Below are 15,535 nucleotides of genomic sequence, written 5' to 3' on the forward strand. Positions count from 1 at the left end.
TGAGCTCAGCTAACTTAGTTCCCCTGAGGCTCTAGCTGCAAAGACCCCACTGGCAAATTCAACAAGCTATCATGTTCACAGCATTTGGAACTTCTGAAAAAGTTAGATTAGGATTTTCTGAAGAAATTTCTGTATTTGTAATTTTTTGTGAGTAATAACAAAATGAGGATTTATTATTGGTATAATTTTGAGCCTTATCCCTTGCTTTGTTAGAAGAAAACATTTTCTTTTTGCTGTTAAAGTATGTAAATGATACACTGTTTATGGGCTTATATTTCCCATAATGATATTTTAGTACGCGTGACTAATAGCTATAAATGAAACTACAGATGTGGAATAATTTGAGCCAGCCAAAGGTGCTTTGATGTATCTCTGATATTTTTAGATGGCAAATGCTAAGCATATGGTTATTACTATGTATTACTATACTGCTAACACATCAGAGCTAAGGTTCAATCTATGGAGTAAGAAAAGAATGCTAAAAGTGAGGATCTTTCCCCTAAAGTTCATTTAGTCTAAACAGACAATTTAAGCAAACTAAAGATAACAGAGTGAAAAAAATTCACCTGCGATACCTGCCTGTCAGTTGTACAGAAATTTTATATCTTTAATCCTACTGAAATATTCTGTACAGCTTTGAAGAGTCAATCATTCAGAGATCAGTAGCAATTGAAAAATATGTGTACATGCTAAATTTGTAATTTAGGAGGAGAAACATATTGCCCATGGTTTTTGTTCAATGTATGGTAAACATTTTTCTGGAAAGCACTTTGCTGTTCTACTTTGTTTTGATCACTGTTATTTTACTATGCCAGAAAGCAGGGATTTTTTAGTAACTCCAGGCAGTACCTTGATCAAAATAGCTAAGTAGCTGTGAAGAAATCTCAGTATCCCATGAATCTTCGTGAATGAGCACTTCTTCATTCTTAAAGTGCTGGCACTGAGGTTAGTTATATTTCTTTCACAAGAAATTGAGTAAATAGAGAAGTTCTGGAGCTTGTGTCTGATTTGGTGCTGTTTCTTTATAATTATTAAATAAGTTGTTTTGTATCATCAAATAAAATATTATCAAATAGATTTGATGCCCTGATCAAATTTTGCCAGATCCTGCATGTTGTCAAAAGTACAGGACAAAAGCATAGCTAGGAAGACCTAGCTTCCTTTTGGATTTATGCTTCCTTTGGGATTTATGAATAGGGTCACATTTGTCACCCAATTTGTCCTGTCAGTCTTTTCAAGGCTTTCTGAAATATCCTTAGAGGAAAATTGATGCTGCATTAACTAATGAAAGGACTTCATATGGTCGCAGACATTTACTGGAATAAGGCCTAACATATCTCCCAAACCAAAGGGAAGTGTTATTATATTATTACATTTTTAGCAGTGTTTTCCAATCTATGTAATAGGAAATCCAGTAGGGCAGAAATCAAATTGCAAGTAATCAGATTTGTACTTCCTATTTCCATGTAATTAAAGAAAAAAAATTTCTCGGGTTTTCTTTCCCCCCTTCTTTCTTCATTTTCTTCTCTTTCTCTCTCTTTTTTAATCTTTTCTTAAGAAGATTTTTCCCATTGCAGCAGGAGCCTTTGACAACTGTCACTGACTGCAGGTGAACATACTTCATGTGATGGCTTAGGTCTCTTTCTTACTAAGGTTGTTGATAGATGAGTGGCTAAGGATGAGAAAAATTATATATTTACACTGAAGTTATAGGAGTTATATCATTTTCTGTCTGCACTGTGGTAATCATCATGGTATTAAGTAGCTGAGTGTCATCATAGAAAGAACACAAGTCATTACTACAGTCTACATATGATAATTCTTAAATATAATTGCTGTGTAATTTTCAGGTGATTCAATTATCATTCAGACCCATGCTGACAGCACAGCCATGTTAAAAAAAAAAAAAAAATCTTCTTAATCAAAAATTACTTCAGTTTCTTTATTTAATTGAATTCTTTTCAAAACACAGAAATTTTGGGACAGATTCTGAAAAAATGTGGCTTTTTTACTCAACTTTGTTAAAGTGTGTAATATAAACTTTATTCAAAGAATGAGAACACGCATGCAACTGTAACTATGTAGGAACAGAAGGGATACTTGCCTTATCATGGACATTTTTTGAATCCACAAAACATCTTAGTCCTTATCTGCTCTGGGTCAGATCCCTGGCTGTTAACCTAACTTCTTAAGATGTTACAAAGTGGTACCAGCTTGCCTTCGGGGAAAACTGATATACTCCATACAGGAGTTTCTGTAACCAACAAAAAGTAAATGTAAGAAGTTTTATGGACAACAATCTCAGACATTGCATGAGGAATCATCTCTTTATGATGTATATTTGGTATGAGGGTTACTTAAGGTGTAATGGCTATCAATGTTCTTTCATTTATAACACTTGTGCCAGGCAGTTGTTTGTAGATTCGAAAGAGCAGGATCACTAGCATATTTGCTTAACATAAAAGTATGATTTTTGTGATAAGAGCTTTCATGCTCCATTTTTTTTTCAATAAATAGATTTAATGTTTTTCTGAAAGTTGATTTTGTTTCTTTTCCATAAACTGCATACAAAAAACTCAAGAATTAATTTGTCAGGTCTCTTGACAGCTTGTAAGGCAAACAAAACCAACTGGTTCATAAAATCTTTGTTAAACTATTTTTCTAACAATTTACTTTGTTTCTTAAAAAAGTAATCATTCCAGAAGTGATGGATTTGAGTCATGATAATCCCACTTCTGTAATCCCATTTTTTGCTTTTGAATACTTCTGCATCTATGCCCAAATAAATGTGTCCTCTCTCATGCTGATAACTTCTAAATGGATTTATTGCACAACAAATACAACATACCATTTTGATATTTAATTTTGAGCTGACTCCCATGCCTGGAATTTGTCATTCAGAAGAACCAGATCAGGCTGAGAGTTCAAGTTGTACTTAAAGTTGAATACATATTTATTATTGAAATTTGCAATTTAAGATGTGTTTCATAGAGAAAAGTGATATTTCTAATAGATATTGCTGAATTCTGACAAAAATGAGATATATGGTGATAATTACGGGACATCACAGTCATTGTAAGGTTCGCGTTTCATATACCAAATAAAATTCTTTACAATTTAGTTGGCATAAACAATAAGGGGATCACAGTTTATCACTTCTTCAGAAGTCTTTACAGGTTTAGGAAGACAGCCATGTAAATTCAAATTTAAATATATGCAGTTAGGCATAGTATGTATAGTGTTTTAACGGAGCTTTGAAACAGTCTTTTGTGTTAATTACACAACAGATATGTGTTTGTGTTTTTAAGAGGGGATGGAAGATTTAAATTAATTCCTACCATATTAACAAAAACAAGTTAGAAATTTTAAAAAGTTGAAAGCAATCACTGAAGAGCAGACCACAGAAGAAGGCAAAAATCAGATGTGGTTGAAGAATACATGATAAAATGCCATCCTTCTTTTCATTCAGAGCATGAATGAATATGGTATGTCCATAAGGAGTATAAGTGCTTTTGAAGAACATGAAGAATTTTACTTGTCTATTCAAATTGTTAATTGTCAACAGTGAGGATGAAATGTTCATACAAATAGTTGCTAAGACTCTGGTGATCTGATTATTAGCAGCTTACAAAGTGGATTTCTTAAAAAAATCTTTGTCAATTTTAGAGATAAATATCTGTTTGAAATCTTTTACAGAACTCAGCTTAAGTGAAAAGATTCAATATTCAGCATAAATGCATCTGTTGAATGGAATCCATTTCTGCAGCTATTTTTACTGTGGATCTAGCATCCAGAATATTGTGGAAAATTTGTGTTCATTCTTTAGAGTAGAGGTTATGTCATGAAAATAAAACACCATGAAATTTTGTAGTGTTATTATGCAATATTTATATGAATATTGGATTGACCTTAAATGTTGACATCCATCTGTTTCCACATATTTTGAACAAAACCAAACGTGGAAAAAAAAAAAAAAAAAAAAAAAGTTCAAATGACAGAGGGAGTTTTTTTGGGTTTTTTTTTCTTATCGACATTACTTGAGGTCACAACTTACCAGCCATTTCCCGAAATAGACAAAGCTTATGTCTGTTTTACATAAAGTCTAAAATTGTCAGGCAGTTACTCTGGGCTCATGTTATAGTGTTTACAGTCCTTACCTATAGTGAATTTTAAAGAAGTATCAAATGATTTATTAATGACCATCCAGACATTTACCTTTCATTTTGAGCTATAATTAGAAAAATGTACATAGCAGCAACTGTATTTGAGAGAAACTGAAAGTCATTGAGTAGAGTAGTAGAATTTTTCTTCCCAAATCTCATTTGTTCCATTTTTGAATTTTGTGGATTAAATTTATATTCTGCCTGGTTGTTACTTTTTATGGTATTAAACTGTGGTCAAAAGAAAATGTATTTACAATGCATATCATATTTGCACATTTTTTCTTCTGTTCAGGTGCAATCTGCGTGTGGCATGTCTGCTTTTCCAGTGGCCATAGGAATATATAATCTCTCATCAATGATTTTATATTCTTTTTCCTTTAGGGGCTGATGTTATCAATTTTGATGGCCATGTAGTGTTACCATACAGATTCAGAAACAAGAAAATGAAAACACTGAAAGATGTAATTTCTCTGAAATTTAAGACCTCTGAAAGCGAAGGTGTAATCTTCCACGGAGAAGGACAGCAAGGAGACTATATCACCTTGGAACTGAAGAAAGCCAAACTTGTTCTAAATTTAAATTTAGGTATGTTTTGATTGTTTAGTTGTGGTGGTAGTTGGTGGTAGTTTTTATCTCTCCCACAAAAATTTTAGGTCAAATATTTCATCCTCTTTCCCACAGTAATTTGATAAGCCACATCATTTAATCAGATAATTTGTTGAAAATGTTGTTAATTCCCTTTCTATATGTTGGGGGAGGGTGCGTGTGTGCTTAGATCCATCCTGTCCCTTTTACTGTGTGTGATATACTATGAAAAGAAGATCATACAGAAAAGCAAGATCAGCAATATATTGTCATTACTACAAACAAACAAACAAAAAAAAAAAAAAAAAAAAAAAAAAAAAATAAAATAGCTTGCCAGAATTACATTTGGCCTCAGCTGTGGCTTTGTGTGAGAGAAGGACACTGTCATCACTTCTGGCAGAATAAAGGTCACCCTTAGGAACCTTGCAGAAAAATAAATAAATAAATAGATAGATAGATAGATAGATAGATAGATAGATAGATAGATAGATAAATAAATAAATCTAGGAAGCTACAGGCTATATGAAGTTGGAGTTCAGCAGCTTTCCTTCAGTCTGAGAAGGAGGGCTAGGAAAAGAAACAGGACAAATTGTTTTATCGATCTTATGATGAAATCCTGCATATATTACTCTAGTTCCAGTCCTCCCCGTAGAGGACTACAGGCCCATAAGTGACTGGATTTATAAAGTACATTTATTATGAAAAAGACTCACATTTATCTGGTTTCAGGTATTTTTTCCTTTCAAACAAAAGAACCTTGGAAAAAGATTTCATGCAATTTTCCTCAGTTCTCTCATTGACACATGAAGAGTAAATTGTTCCATTTTTATTTACATTGAATAATACTTATTTCCACTAGCATTTTCTCCTGTTCTTTTTTCTAACAATCAACATGAACTGATGATCAGGAAACCACACCTACCTATAGCAGTTACCTTTTTTAAACAATTTTAATTGCAGCAGTAACCCTTTCATTTTCTGTTCCTCTATATTCTTCAGCACAAACTGTCTTTATGATCTATTACAACTTCCATATGTGAGTTTGCTGAGGATGTCCTTAAATCATTAGGCTGCTAAATGGGATTAGGCCCTGTGACACACACTCAATAAACACATGTAATGCTTTATGGTGTTATTATTCTTCTGTCTGAGAGTACAGTCTTTGCATCAGACAGTAGAAAAGGATGCTCATCTTGCCTGGTGAGATCCAATGACTTAGTTTCAAGCACCAGGGGCTGGGGGAAGGATGGGGAGACAGAAATGGATTTAGGTTTCACTTTGCACTGCATTTGACTTTGAGTTGAAGAAACTGAGGCTCAATGACATGCATGAAATTCTATTTCATTTTTTAACCAACAGGACCATTGGCCTTCATCATACAGGCAGGATGGTCATTTATAGGGAAGTAATGTCTTAAGCCATGGAAGTGTGATTTGCCAGAATGTGTTTTCAGCATGCCCAGACTTTAATGTCTCAGTTGCAGGCATTCTTGAGGGTAAGAAATTCTCAGCCTCAGAAATGTTTTAGGTCCTCATGTATTCAGAACATGGAAGATTGCATTGAGTTATTGAGCAGTGCAGCAATTTTTTACGCTTACTGCTGAATTAGTCATTTGCTGCTTCAGTTGGGATCCATGCTATCAACCTTTGCTGGCTTAGCTGTGTCAGTCAGATGGCAATAAGATGTGATCTCTGACCAGCACAGCTACACTGGCAAAACCCCCTGGATAACACAGCAGAGAATTGCAAAATTGTAGTCTTGCTAGTAGTTTGACTTCCAGAATAGGAAGATTGCTTCAGGATAACAGACTGAAATAAGCTATATTAGCAGAAGATGGTTTTGCTGTTGTTAGCTCAGTCTGCACTGAGCCTTTTCTCCTCTGCTTGCTGGTATAATGATACTGGTATAGGCCACAAAGCATAGAACTCAGGAGTGAAAAGGCTTATTTTGACAAAGTCTGTTATCAGGCTCATGTCCTCCACAGAGTTCATAAATCAGTACAGCTCCAATGCAGCTCAGAATCTGGCCCAGAGGTGACAGCTTTTCTTTTCTGTAGCGCAGGAGTGAAAGCAGAAAACCGTTGATGAAAACATCTTTACAACTGGAAACTGGTATTGCTTCTCAGGTTCATTTCCAAATAATTGCTAATGTGAATTTATACATAAATTTATACAGTTCAGTGACCAGATGCTTGCTGTATTTGGTCTAGCTGTCTGTATTGGTGGCAGCAGCTCTCCACTGGGCAGATCTCAACTTCATAGCAGACTGACTTCCTCCAGTTTATTGCGTGACTCATATGATTCAGGTGAAACATTGACAAAGAAAGAGGAAAACGTTTGCCTAACTAGTATGAGGTGAGAAATGCTATTGTTTCTCTTCTCAGGCAGCAACCAACTTGGCTCTATTTTTGGCCACACATCTGTGACAACAGGCAGCCTGTTGGATGATCACCACTGGCACTCCATCATCATAGAGCGTCACGGGAGGAACATCAATCTCACCCTCGACAGACACATGCAGCACTTCAGAACAAATGGAGAATTTGATTACCTGGACCTGGACTATGAGGTAGACAGTGAAACTTCTTTCTTATCATTCAAATTGGTTTTATAAAAATAAGTCCAAGAAGAAAGCTAACATAATTTGTTTTGTTAATTTTTCATTCATTTGTTTTGAATTCTTATTCCTGTACATTTCCTGATACTTTCTTTCCAACGATGTTCTCTCTTAAGTGTAAATTATGTTTCTCTTAATTAGCCGACCAAGTCCCATCTGGTGTAACAATCATCTCAGCCCTTGGTTTTAAAATGGGAGATCTGTGTTATTCAGCAAGATAGGCATACACGATTTTAAAAATCTGTAAAAGCAGCTGCTCTATGCAGGAAGTATATTTTAAAAAGTATGGTGCAATCTGTTGTTCCACTTGGGTGATAATTTTTCTCTTAAATCAGAAAGCCTTTATTTGTGGTGTTAGTATTTACTTTTAGCAAAGGAAGCAGCTTAGAACCTTTTTATTATTGCAGATCTTGATCTGTCATGTCTTGGGTATTTGTCTTCCTCGTATTTTTACAAATAGGGCATCAGTCACTTCTTTTTAGAAAGAAGCAATGAAGAGTTAGGAAAGTTGTAAGAAAACTTGTTTAATAAATCAGGTTAATGCACACAAGTGGTGGTAGTAATTAAATGTGGTTTTGTTGTTTGATTACACTACATCTTCAGCTATTTTAAACTTGTTCAGCTCCTCTAATCTGTACAAGAACTTCAACACGTTTATTGCAATCTTTGTATAATATTTTCTTACACACTTTACTGTTTCTAATAGAATTATTTTGGTTTGCTGCACCAAATATGTAATTTCCACCCTTACAACTTTTTAAGATATAAAAGCAAATATAAATGATGTCATGGAAAAAAGTTTGAAATAACTTGTGTATTTATATTTTGACAATCTTTTGACCAATAATATATGAATGTTTGAAAAAGGTACTTAAAATTGTAAATGCTTCTGAGTCAAAATATTTTATTATATTCGAAAAAAAGTTTATGAATACATTATTTTCTGGCAGCTCTAATGAGAAAATTACAAGCAAATTTGCCTGTACCTCTATTAATTATTGATCACTGAAAATCTGAACAGAACTGTGTAAAACTCATATAAATAGATTTTGTTAAAGGCTTTCAGGTGAATGAGCTACAGAAAAAGGCTGAATGCCATAAGCCAAGGTTGTGCAATTTGTACACACACACACACACACACATATATATATAATGTTTACATAAGAAACATATTGCATATAAAAAGTGTATCCCTAGTAAGAGCTGAATTCAGTGCATTGATCTTCCCACCCTGTCTGCATAAAGAGACCTCACTGGCAGTTCTCAAAGATAAATTTCATTTTCCATATACATGGATCTCCTGGTGTTTAATTGAACTTATTTGAGTGTGTGTGTGTATACATTTCTGTGGTTCATATAAACTCAAAAGAATTAATCTCTTCTTCCTTTCCTCACTATTATCTCACTGGTCTTGGAGCTAGACACCACAGACTAAATTTAAAGGTGTTATTGTCTTTGTGATTAACAGAGAATAAAGCCAAAAGAATCAAAACTGCTTTCCGTAGAAAAAATAGTTTCTAGGTTAATCTCTTTCAAAAAAATTAAGTAAACACAAAGGAGGAATAAATATTAGTTCTGATTGCATTTTTGAGATCAAATAATAGTCCCATAAGTTGCTCTTAACTCACTGTCTCGTTATGTGTTTTTTGCTTTTGCTTCTTTTCTTCAATTTTTTTTATTTTTATTTTTACATTTGATTTATTCCAAACATGTGATTATAACACGCATAAAATATTTGACAACCATTAAAATATCACAGTCCCATTCTCCATGTGAAGACCTGCATCTTCTCTAAAGTCATATCAATTTACAATACCTGAGGATATTCCCACAAGGCTTTTACACACCAAAAGCTGGTGTGTGTGGTTTATGATGGTTTTAGGTTTTAGCTGGATAGTTTTAGTTCTCAGTATATACCAAGAAACTGGTATCTCACATGCATTCAAAACTGAAAATGTTACCCTAGAGCTCTGTTTTCCTGTTCAAATGGAATTGACAATGAATAATGTTTAAAAGCTTCGTTATGCCAAATTTCAGCAGTAGTCTACTGTGTTAGTTTAGCACAGATAGTAAAAGCCAGTCAGTGAATGGCTTTCAAGATAGACAGCCAGAGTAGCTAATTAAAAATAGGTACACACCTCTGGGTCACACAAGCATAAAATCAGCCTGGGAAGCCCGGGAAGCTCTCCTCCTTCCAGGCTGCCCACAAGGTAACATCGTGGGTGGCAAGGGGCCCGGCTCAGGCCCCGCTGCCCTCTGGGCTGACAGGCCAGGCCCAGCCAGGCCTCCGGGAGCCGCTGCCCGCACGGGGAGCAGCCGGGCCGGCTGAGCCCCCTTTGCCCCAGCTGCCGGCGGGGGAGAGGGGACACTGCAGCTCAGCAGTGCTGGCCACGTGCCCGGGGTCACGGCAGAAGGGGCCAAGCCATGGCTAGGCTTAATAGGCACTGGCAGCAGACAAAGAAAACCTGCAGCTTTATAACAACTCCGAGCTGAGCCACCCTAAATGAAACTGAGGGGTGGAAGGAGGACATCCACCAGCCTCCCCCATCAGCACGGCTTTGTGTCTCCACAGCCCTGCAGCTCAGAAGAGATTAGGTGGCTACTGCAGGCCTGAACAAATCTAACTCTTTCCTAGTACAGACGAAGCTTCTAAAGTTCTAACCCTTCTCAGAGAAAGAGAGAAAAGGCCAAAATAGAGATATGTAAAGAGACAATATTAAGATATCTAAGTGTAGTGGTTTCACGTTCACTAAATTTTGGTCTTAGTACTTACTCTTTCTGTGGGAGAAAGACTAGGAGAAAAACGAAGCAGGTTTAACCTTAAAAATGAACAAATAGGTTTATTAACACACACTAAAAGAATATGAAAAGAAAGTTGAGGGAAAAAAGTAAAACAAAACAGAATGAAACTCCAAAAACACTCTTCCCTCTTTTTACAAACTGTTAACTTTCCTACAAAACAACATAAGGAGACAAAACTTGTACTTTTCAGTCACTTTCACTATCTGACAATAGTCTTTCAGCCATTCTTTAGGAGAAGAGTCTCTCTTAGATTCATGGATCCCACTGACAACTGAGAACAGTTCTCTTGTGGGTTTTAAACTGTCACAAAAACAACCACCTGGAGAAACCTGCCTTTGTGACCCCTCCCAGGAGCGGGTTCCCAAGCTGCTCATGGGTCATAGACCTTTGCATACTGGGGTGTCACCTTTTAAAGATGAATAACTCCAAAGCAAAGGATTCTTCACCTCAAGGTACAGAGATATCTCCTCACTTCTTCATTGGTGCAAAGGGCTTCTCATCTTTATCTCTGTTCAAGCATCTTATAGGATTGATATTACTTAGTCCATCACAAACTCCTTTGCTCAAATCCACACACAAATCAAAACAATCATCTCCCCAAATGCATATCTTTCCCATGATTTAAAGGAATGATCTAAATATAGAGTTCATTTCCGTGGCTCAAGTAAGAATAGAACAACCAACTCTTTAACCTTCTGTCCTAATAGTCTTTTCACTCTCGCTCTACTGACTTCATGCTGTTTTTTTCTTTATGTTCACTCTGTTCTTTCTTACTCTCTCAGAGAAGGGCCAAGCTCTGGAAGCTTCATGTTGCCAGGAAAGGGTTAAATCTGCCCAGAGTCTTTGTCTCTCTCTCTGTAGCTCATGGTATTAGATGTTCAAGGCTGCACTGGTGAGGGAGGAAGAACTCACACAGAAACATCAGAGATCAGAGCACCTGGGCAGTCCGGAATCACAAAAAAACCCCAGGCAGGATCATAAATGCCTTCTCAGCCACCCCTCTGTGTAAATTGGGGTGGCCTCAGCCTAAATGGTGCCCATAGCTCTTATCAGAGGCCTGGCAAAGATCTCTCCCTGCTCCAGGGAAGTTTAGAGAAAGTAGCTGTTGCAAAAGGAGCAACCTCTCCTTCCCCCCCACACTCGGGAGCCGATGGAATCCGGCCAGACCTCAGGCCAGCTCCCCCCAAGAAGGGGGAATCAGCAGGCCCAGCTCAATGTTACCTGTCTCTCTCTGGCCAAAGGAAAGAAGAAAAAGGACTCACCTACAGGAAATCAAGAGGTTTTATATAGTACTTCCCAAATTCATAGCTAACAATTTTCAGTGGTCAGAACAGATGCCAATATTCCAACCAACCCTCTGATAGGTCCCTGTCCTTTCTAAAGCAATTCTCAGGTCCTGACCTGGAGAATTATTCTACATTCTTCTATAACTAAAAAACCAAACTGTACTAACCCATGACACTAAGTCAGTGAAAGAAGAGTGACCCCAGAAGTAGACGAGATGACAAGTTGCCTTAATTCTAGACTGAAATTTCCTACAAGTTATAATAACAAACTGTAATATGAATATGCTAAAGTATTTCTTTAAATCGTGGACAATATGAATTGAGATGATTTGTGGGTTTCTTTTGAGCAAAGGTGTTTGTGATTTACTGAGTGAATATTAAACTAAAAGCTGTAATTTAGTGATCTTATAAGATGTTTGAACAGAGAAAGATAAGAAGAAGCCCTCTGTGCTAGTGAAGAATTAAGAAAATATCTGGTTTTTTGAGATGAAAAATCCATTGTGTTTTGCATCTTTAAAATGTGACATCCCAATATGTAAAAGTCTACGGCCTGTATGTAGTCACAGGAAAGGCTACATGATATAGGAGGTCCACAACTGCAGAAATTCCTGGGCGGGCTGCTCTTGTGAGAAGTGGAGGCCACAAACAGACTGTTTCTCTTGGGAAAAGTTACCAGAACAAAGAAAGAAAAACTTATATCTCTCAAAAGACTAAATAAAAGACTATTTTATAAGCAGTACTGAGCTAGAGTTCTAAATTTTGCCTCTTTGCATTGTTTGCAAGAAAGTTAACACTTTGGAAGGGAAGGGTATTTTGAAAGTTTCATTTGATTCTTGGGTTTTTTTAGTATGCATTAATAAACCTGTCTTTATACCCCTTGAGTTTGAGCCTGCTTTGCTTCTCTCCTAATTATATCTTACAGTAGGGGGAAAAAAAAATCCTAGTAAACATTAAATAATTCTAGTAAACATTAAAACTACTGCATAAATATTGCATTGGCCAGGAAACTAACCCAAAATCAGCAAGCATAAAACCACAACATAATTAGTGTTTCTGCCCAGTTTAATCTAAACCCATTACAACTACAAATTGATACTTTTCTGAATATTTTTTGGTCACGAAACAAGGTGACATTTCTATTAAATATACTATTTATATTTATATTTATATTTATATTTATATTTATATTTATATTTATATTTATATTTATATTTATATTTATATTTATTTAGGCTGCAAAATATTAATGAAAATATGTAACCTTATTCACTTCCATAAAGACCATTATGTGGCAGAGACCTGTATTGTCTCTATGGAGTGACAGAGAAAGAATCCATAAATGATGAACACTTTCAGTTTGTAAATATTTGGGTTTCAATGCTTTTTAGCACTATAGATTATAGATAACCCAGAATCAATTACCCGGGGTAATGAAATTCAACTGTAAGGCAAAAAATAATTCCTATTTGAGTTTGATGACCAAGTCTTTGCAGTAGTTGCCTTGATCATCTCTAAGGGATGATTTGACCAGATAAATCAAGGAGTAGCACCTCATTGACTATAACTACATGACAAAAGCGTGTTCTTGGTAGTGAAAGTCCTTCTGTCAACCGGGGATTGCATCTTTAACTATATGTTTCTGTAAATTCTTCTGGATGAAGTAGTTATATAAGCATCAAAGCAGAGTAACATGCCACATTGGAGCCCACCACTGCTGTGCTGTAGTCTGAGATTTGGCACCTGGTTAGAGCTGAGTGAATGATTTGATTCAGATCAAGTGGCTAATTTCATGTCTTCTTTTGTTTAGAAAAATACTCTGATGGAAATTTGCCCCAATTCCTTTGTTTTTAATGCTTATTTTCTATAGCAATCAGAAGAGCAGTTCACATATGAATAACTGTTCACTGTTTGGACAATTGTAATAAAACTTGGGTTTGGCTACTATAAATAATTAAAATTAATTACAATATTTTTTCTGCTTTTGCAGTATTTGTTTTGATACGTCCTTTTTCTGTAAACAATGCTACCAGCTCTCTATTTTGCAACGGCTGAGTGTTCAAAGAAAGCAAATACTTGTACAACAAAATTCTTTAAAAGTCTTTGCCTTCCTATGGTAGTAACTATCTACCATTTTTCTGTTTCATTTGAAGATAACCTTTGGAGGCATGCCTTTTTCTGGCAAGCCAAGTTCTAACAGCAGGAAAAATTTCAAAGGCTGCATGGAGAGCATCAACTACAATGGCAATAATATCACTGACCTTGCCAAGAGGAAGAAATTGGAACCTTCAAATGTGGTAAGGTCATAATTTCATGGTCATGTACCCTTCTGCTTCTCCTTCTAAAGAAGACTAGAAGGTTTTTGAGGGTGTGTAGCTGATATTCTTGTGATATACTGCAATAATATAAAACACAAAGCAAATTTTACCACAAACCCAAAGACCTTATTGTATGTACATTTGTGACTTAAAAAAAAAAAAAAAAAAAATTACCATGTATGAGCATTTTATTTCTTGGGTCTTGTTTCATCTTTCAAAAATTAACCTTTAGTGTCAATCAGACAGTTTTGGTGGGTTTTGGGGTTTTTTTTAAAGAAAATCAACTGAACCAGTAAGTGCTTTTTCCCTTTCTTCTCAAATTATAGTAGTTCAAAACCAGTGCAGACAAGATTTATTATTAAATGAATTGCAGCTTTCTTGTGGCTTTTAAATCCTGGTAATATCCCATCCCTGCCGAGCTAGTTGGATTGCTGGAGTGCAAAAGTCTATGGATCAGAATGCTTTTACAGTCTTTTCTGATATGTCTGAAAAACCTCAAGATACTATACTTGAAAATCATTATTTGCTTATTAACATTACAGACCATTTTACTCTATTTTTGCTGTGGCTTAAGTGTTCATAGCTGCTTTCATGGTCAGACTTGTGGCTTTATGGGCAGGGTGATTAAGAAAGAATGTGCTTTAATTCCTGTGTTTTTAAAGTTCTAAGTGTTCCTCTGTAAATTCTTGCTGTCATATAAAGGCAATATGGATAAGAAATAATTGTATTTTTGCCGTGAGTTTTAGATGGTTTGAATAACTTTTCAAGGCTTTCTTCTGTACAAGGTTACATGCCTCACAAATTCTGGCTAACAATATGTAGGTTTACATAATTTAATTTTCCTTTATGTAATAAATTGTAAATCTATACATATGCAGTGATGATGTCATGCAAAGGGTTGATAATGCTTGGATAGTAAAACTGAAGTTTCATGTTATTGTATGAACGTTATGACTAAATGGTCAAGGAAATCCAAAAGGATAATCATGAGTATGTGATTACCTATACAAAATCAGTAATATAGCCTGACATCTATGACCTTTTCTGCACATAAATTTCATCAATATTGTCAAAGGCAAAGAATGCGCTATATATTCCATTCATTAAGATTGGATTAAATTATTTTCAACCCAATCTAAGGAACTCCTGAAACTTTACCTTTTTTTTTTTTCCCATAATTACGTGAGATTTTCTTCCTGCAGGACATTTTCAGCTTTGACATAACCATGATTTTGAAAGATTAATGCCTGATTTAAAAAAGAATCTTTGCACAGGTGCAATCTTCCCATTTGTGCAATCAAGTCCACTGCAAGTTAATAGGACATATTCTTAAAGCCTCTTTCTGAACAGAAGTGTTGCTTAAGAAGTTCCTACAGTGCAAATCCTGTCCTTTAAAGTCCTAGACTCTCAAAAGTGTGACATAGCCAGCAGACATGTAAAGTCTCTGAAAAATCTTATTTCTGACTGTTTCTTCATTTGTTTGTTTCTTTACTTTTAAAATTCTGTTGCCCATAACATGAAAGTAAAATCCTCACAAGAAGCTCTGGCAGTATTAGTGCCACATCAAGAGGTGATATGCCAGTTTAATTTGATGGTTCTGTTGATTTCCAGTTCTGAGAAAGACTAGAAAAATAGAAGTGACCTTTGTTTTCAGAAGAAATACTTCAATTGCTTCAGCTCTTCAAAAGCAAAATCAATTTTTCTCTAACTACACCAACATGCATTTTTATGTTTTTTACAAAACCATTTTTTCCTCCTAGTTTTTAGC

At 35.5% G+C, this 15,535-nt stretch overlaps 1 protein-coding gene across 1 annotated transcript in view; it reads left to right on the forward strand.

Annotated features, from left to right (window-relative positions):
- Window positions 1–15,535, forward strand: part of CNTNAP2 (contactin associated protein 2) — a 770,772-nt gene that overhangs the window by 227,515 nt on the left and 527,722 nt on the right. The window contains exons 5-7 of the mRNA XM_040057848.2: window positions 4,545–4,748; window positions 7,132–7,316; window positions 13,603–13,746. Of these exons, the coding sequence (XP_039913782.1) occupies window positions 4,545–4,748; window positions 7,132–7,316; window positions 13,603–13,746 (533 nt within the window). The remainder of the gene's footprint in view (window positions 1–4,544; window positions 4,749–7,131; window positions 7,317–13,602; window positions 13,747–15,535) is intronic.

The sequence above is a fragment of the Hirundo rustica genome, chromosome 1 (genome assembly GCF_015227805.2).
Source record: "Hirundo rustica isolate bHirRus1 chromosome 1, bHirRus1.pri.v3, whole genome shotgun sequence".
In the NCBI taxonomy this organism is placed as follows: Eukaryota; Metazoa; Chordata; class Aves; order Passeriformes; family Hirundinidae; genus Hirundo; species Hirundo rustica.